The 5,868-nt window shown below is 55.3% G+C and overlaps 2 protein-coding genes across 3 annotated transcripts in view; one reads left to right on the top strand and one right to left on the bottom strand.

The window, feature by feature from the left end:
• Positions 1 to 267: 267 nt before the first annotated feature.
• On the bottom strand, positions 268 to 4,562 carry SLC39A7 (solute carrier family 39 member 7). Its single transcript, XM_024765959.1, has 8 exons — positions 4,421 to 4,562; positions 3,701 to 4,109; positions 3,443 to 3,611; positions 3,228 to 3,281; positions 2,949 to 3,092; positions 2,660 to 2,800; positions 2,270 to 2,466; positions 268 to 1,152 (listed from the first exon to the last, which is right to left on the bottom strand). Exons 2-8 carry the CDS (start codon positions 4,103 to 4,105, stop codon positions 880 to 882), a joined length of 1,383 nt encoding a protein of 460 aa, XP_024621727.1. The 5' UTR covers positions 4,106 to 4,109; positions 4,421 to 4,562; the 3' UTR covers positions 268 to 879.
• Positions 4,563 to 4,676: 114 nt separating this feature from the next.
• RXRB (retinoid X receptor beta) overlaps positions 4,677 to 5,868 on the top strand; it is a 6,901-nt gene continuing 5,709 nt past the window's right edge. For both annotated transcript variants that reach the window (XM_024765961.1, XM_024765960.1), the window contains exon 1: positions 4,677 to 5,120. In XM_024765961.1, the coding sequence (XP_024621729.1) occupies positions 4,923 to 5,120 (198 nt within the window). In that variant the 5' untranslated portion in view covers positions 4,677 to 4,922. The remainder of the gene's footprint in view (positions 5,121 to 5,868) is intronic.

Genomic DNA, 5,868 nt, shown 5'->3' with positions numbered 1-5,868 from the left:
GACAGCGCGAAGCGAAGCCGGAGCTGAGACGCCATGGCGGGTGGCGAGTGGGCGGGCCCCTAGCGCTGAGCCAATCCGAGCGCAGAGGGGGCGCGGCGAGAGCAAAGCCGGACCAATCGAAGACCCGCCAGCGTTAGGCCACTGGCGGCCACCCGCGCAGGCAGACCTCCAACCGCGGGGGCGTGGCCAGACACCAAAGCTTGGGGGCCGGTGGAGCCGGGAGAAGAGGGGGCCCCCATTCCCCCCAAAAAGGACAAAGACTGCGCGTGGAGCGGAAGATCCAAGGATTTTATTTCCGGTCACCACCCCTCCTTCCCCATTCAAACAGTGATATAAAAGAATACAAACAAAAGAAAAATCAGGCCATGAGAGTAGCAACTAGCCCCCCTCCCCCCCAATCACTCCCAAATCAGGACACACGATTGATGTTTATCCCCGACTTCTGCTACCCACTTCAGGGCTCTGGTCTTCCCTGGAGTTTCCACCAACCGGTGGGAGAGAGGGAGGTGGACCCTGGAGAAGCCAGTGTGTGGCAGCTTGGTCCTCTGTGAATAGGTGGGGTGGGGATGTGGGGTAGGCTGCCGTGACTCCTCTCTCTTCCAGCCTTCTTCATGGCCCCACTTAGTCCCCAAACCCAACAACATGGTCAGCACATGCCCAACACTATGGTCCCTCTGGGCTGTCATTCTCACCTCTGCAGCCCCTGTAAGACTGCCAAATCTTGATAGCTTTCAAGACAAAGTCGCCACCTCCCTAGGATACAACTCCCTCCTTTGGCAGATGTCCCAGGCCAGGGCCCCCAACTTCCACAGACCCCTGACCTGGAGGGTTTAGAGGCTAGAGGTTTGGGGCTGGGGTGGGGCTGGTTTACCTCACCTCTCACTCAAGGTGGGCAATCAGCACCATCATGAAAACTCCCCCCAGCAGCCCCAGCACCTCCAGAAGTGATTGCAATGGTGATGCCTCCCTCAACAGCTCAGGCAACACTGACACCGTTGCTACATAGATAAAGCCACCTGCAGTGAATGGCAGAACCCAGCCAGGACCTGTGCCACCTGCAACTTCACTGCCCACTGCCCCTCCTTCAGTTAGGAGGGCACAGGCTGTGCCTGCCAGTGCCCCTATTGCCGTCAGTAGTTGTAGACGCATCGCCTGGTGGGCAGAAAAGAGAGAGAGAGGCACTCACCAACATCTAAAGGTTATCAGTGGTTTAGATGTGGCTGTAGGGGTATAAGTGTACATGGATAAGATGCATGTCTTTAGAAACTAAATAGTAAGGCAAAAAGAAGGGGATCTAGAATAGACATTTTCTGAAAAATCTTAGATCAAAGAGGTCCTTTCCACAGACCTTCTGACTCAATAGGTCAGGGTCAGGGGCATGGTGTGAAACACCCCCATAAAACATTCAGATGGCTATGGACCACAGTTCAAGAACTACTGAGCTACAAGACAAAGAAACAGAACTTCTTCCGCCTCGTTTCTAGAGGATCTGTTGTTAACAATACAGGCATACCTCGGAGATATTGTGAGTTCAGTCCCAGGCCATCACAATAAAGCAAGTCACATAAGTCTTTTTGGTTTCCCAATGCATATATTTACACTATCCTGTAAGTATGCAGTAGCATTATGCCTACAACGTACGTAGCTTAGTTAAAAAATACTCTACCGAGGGCTTCCCTGGTGGCGCAGTGGTTGAGAGTCCGCCTGCCGATGCAGGCGACGCAGGTTCGTGCCCCGGTCCGGGAAGATCCCACATGCCTCGGAGCGGCTGGGCCCGTGGGCCATGGCTGCTGGGCCTGCGCGTCTGGAGCCTGTGCTCCGCAACGGGAGGGGCCGCGGCGGTGAGAGGCCCGCGTACCACACACAAACAAAATACTCTACTGATAAAAAATGCTAACCATCACGTAAGCCTTCAACAAGTTGCAATCTTTTTGCTATAGTAACATCAGAGATCACTGATCACAGATCAACGTAACAAGTATGATAATAACGAAGTTTGAAATGTTTCAAGAATTACTCAAACTGTGACACAGACATGAAGTAAACAAATATTGTTGCAAAAATTGTATCCATAGACTTGCTGAAGCAGGGTTGCTATAAATTTGTAAAAAACGCAATATCTGCTAAGTGTAATAAAGGAGTGCAATAAAACGAGGTATGCCTGTAGTACAACTTGTTCGGAACTAACGGGTGGCAGTCTGGGTTTGGGGTGGGTTAGCGGGGGATAAAAGGCTTGAGGCAACCATGTTTGGTGCACACCATCACCAACCTGCTTTTTGCTGCAGCCAGACTGGACCAAGATGGCAAAGTCCCCGACTTCATGGGGCACTTCATGTAGCAGAACAGTCATTGTGGTCAGGATCCCCAGTCCCCGACCCCCTCGAAATGAAGCACCAATGGCCAGACCATCCGTGAAGTTGTGTGCCAGGTCAGCAGCCAGATTCAGGTACCCCGATACACGTAGGTCTTTTACAGGAGAAAAGGAAGATTAAACAATTAGAGGTATTCATCACCCCTAGTCTCAGCCCTGATCAGCCCCCCAGAGACCACTTCACATCCAGCCTCAGTATTTTCCAGACACCTGTGATCACCCACAGTGTTGTTCCATGTGATTCATGATGATGCCCCTTGCCCAAGCGTATGCAACGCTGGCCCTCACCTGAACCTGCTTTTTCCTCTTCAGAGTTCTGAGGTTTCACTGGCCTGTCTTTGGACCTTGTGCTCCCTCCTCTGCTTTTCCTCGACCCCCCTGCTTCCTTTTCTTCTTCCTCTGAGCTCTGTTTCTCCTTTGAAGGACGCCCTGAGGGAAGAAAGCAGTTGGTAAGAGTGGAGAACAGAGATTTGCCAATATGTCCTCATAAGGGTAGTCTTCTCCCACCTAAGAACCATAAAATGAGGAGATTCAGAGATGGAAAGGTGGCTTTCACGAAAGTTGTTCCTGGGCTCACCCTGTCTTCCATGTGTGTGACCGTGAGCGTGTCCATGTCCGTGTCCATGTCCTCCTTTTACATGTCTCACAAATTTCTCCACCACGAGAAAGGCGACAATTCCACTGAGGACCCACAGTCCCACAGACAGAATGGGGCCCTGGCCTAGGAATGGATACATTGAGACATTAAGGGAGATTTTGATTTCAGACTCTTCCTCCCCAAGCACAAGAGAAGAATAGGGAGGGACAGACCTTCCCCAGCACCCCAACCCCACGTCTTCACCTGCCCCTTCCTCACCACTGTGGGAATGTCCATGTCCAGGCTGCTCCAGAGGGTGGTGAGAATGAGGTTCTGGAGGAAGGGAGAGACAAAGCTAGATGAGGAAATACCCCAACCAAGGGGTGTGTATTTGGCAGAATATTGGAAGGTCAGGGATCACAAAGGGGAAAGAACCCTCTTGTCCAAAGCATGAAATACATTAAGATTTAAGGTAGAAGCTAGAGATCACTTACCCAGAGCATGAGGGATGAGGTGCAGGAAGGCATCTCCCAAGAGCCCACCCGAAGCAAAACTCAGCAAGATCTGGAGCAGAGAGCGGTGCCGAGGGGAGTTTGACTCCACGGGGATAAGGAAGAGGACGAAAAATGGAGCTGCAGAGATCAGCACTGTGGCCCCCAGTGCCTGGCGAGGGAGAGTCAGGGGTCAAGTGGTGTGGGGTTTCCCAACAATCCCGAACCAGTCCCCCTCTGCCCCATCCCCGGGGGACTCACATAGGCCCAGAGAGTGACAGTGTCCAGGTTCTGTTTGATGCCTGGAGCCCCAGACTCCTCATAGATTGCATGGCTGTGCTCATGATCATGTCCATGTCCTCGGTGGTAGACGCTCTCATGAGAGTGGCCATGACTATGGCCATGGTGCAAATCCTCATGCGAATGTCCATGGTCGTGACCGTGGGTATGCCCATGCCAGATGCTCTCATGAGTGTGGCCAGGGGCATGGCTGTGTCCATGGTGGAAATCCTCATGTGAGTGCCTGTGGCTGTGGCCCTGGAAGTCCTCGTGCAGGTCTTCGTACAGGTCGCCATGACCCCCGTGTCCGGCCACTAGCAGCCCCAAGGCCGCCCAGGTCAGCAGTCCCACGGCCACCCAGTGGGGGGCCCCCAGGCCTCTGGCCATCACGCTGACCAGAGGGACAGAGATAGTGACTCCACTTGACCCTCAACTCTATACCTATGAGGGGTCCGCTCTACTCCGTTCGCGCCCTCCGTCCACTTCTATGGGCTGCTTCCCCATTCCATCCTGTCCCCACCCACATTGTTCCCAAGACTCGTTTTCTTTATCCGGAACCCCATCCCTGATGCAGGGCCCCCGGGACACCGCTCTAGGCTTTGATCCTCCACTATATGGACTCTCTGCGTCCTCGTCTCTATGACCCACTAAATGAAGAAAAAGGCCTGAAAAAGACGGTAGGGAAAAACAGGGAATTCTCACCGGCTCCGGGATCCTCTCCTTTCCCGGTTTGCTCGGACGTGGCAGTCCCGCCTCTAGCTCCCGCGAGAACAGGGAGTTCCGTTCTACCTTGGTCCCAGTACCTTTACCAATATGGCGGCACTCCGGTAGTGGTGAAGCCGTCTAGCCCTGGCGCGCATGCGCGGGTGTGGAGGTTATTTGAGGGGACGCTGGGCTAGGCGGGTTAACAGGCGGGAAGAGACCGCCTCCTCCGTTTCCAACCAGACGAGGAGGCGGGAACTAGCGCGGAGACTTCCCGTCTATACCAAGATGGCTGCCACATCGGCGCTGTCATTTTGCTACAGCGCAGAGCGAAGCGCTTAATTCGACCCGGTTAAGGCCAGAGACTTTTTCTCTGGGGCTTCCTCGTGCTCAGCTAGTCCAACGATCAATCCTTGGGAACCCCTGGTACCTCTTCGGTATTCCTACACTCAGCCAGGAATCATGTCTTGGGCTGCTCGCCCGCCCTTCCTCCCCCAGCGGCATGCCGCAGGGCAGTGTGGGCCGGTGGGGGTGCGAAAAGAAATGCATTGTGGGGTCGCGTCCCGGTGGCGGCGGCGACGGCCCTGGCTGGATCCCGCAGCAGCAGCGGCGGCGGCGGCGGTGGCAGCCAGAGAACAACAAACCCCGGAGCCGGAGCCGGGGGAGGCTGGACGGGACGGGATGGGCGACAGCGGGCGGGGTGAGTGACCTAGCGGACGGACCGGCAAGCCAGTGACCGCGTTATCAGCAACCCCTTCCCCCCCCGCCTCCACTGGTGTTCTTTCCCAGGCGCTCCCGCCCCCTTGTTTGTAAACACGCGTCCCCTCCCTCCCGAGGGCCTTAGTGCCCTCCCCCCGGGGCGGGGCGGGGAGGGGGAGCTTCCGCCCTCCTAGTGGTGGCCGCTTGAGGCCCTGCACTACGGAGGTCCAAGGCGTGGGACACTAGTCCTCGAGATTGAGGACTCTGGACGTTTGAAGGCAAATTCTCTGTCCTAGGAGGGGTCTCTTCTGCCTATCTCTTTTCTCTGCACGTTCTGGCTACGAGCTGGGAGTGGAGGGGCTGACTGGTCCACCCCACGTGCTGCCCCACCCACACGAGATGCGTCTGGCTTGGGGTGACCAAATGCATTGTTTGGAATTTGCCTCACCTGAACGATCATCCTCTGTCAGCCCCCTTCTCTCACCACGATTAGGAGTTAAGCCGTTGTTTGACAGCAGGGTGTCTCTGGACTTGGGAAGGGGTGGGGTGAGGTGGGGGCGCGGTGGGGGGATCAGAGAGAGAATTAAAGGCTCCGGTTGGATGATCGAAGACTCATTTTCTCTTTTTGTCTCCTCTGTCTGTGTGTGTCTGTGCCTGTGTGTACCCCTCACCAGACTCCCGAAGCCCAGACAGTTCCTCTCCAAATCCCCTTCCCCAGGGGGCCGCTCCCCCTTCTCCTCCGGGGCCTC

Source organism: Neophocaena asiaeorientalis, unplaced genomic scaffold (assembly GCF_003031525.2).
Source record: "Neophocaena asiaeorientalis asiaeorientalis breed wild unplaced genomic scaffold, Neophocaena_asiaeorientalis_V1.1 scaffold46, whole genome shotgun sequence".
Classification (NCBI taxonomy): domain Eukaryota; kingdom Metazoa; phylum Chordata; class Mammalia; order Artiodactyla; family Phocoenidae; genus Neophocaena; species Neophocaena asiaeorientalis.
Note: the sequence above shows the minus strand (reverse complement) of the source record. Positions and strands in the feature narration are given on the sequence as shown.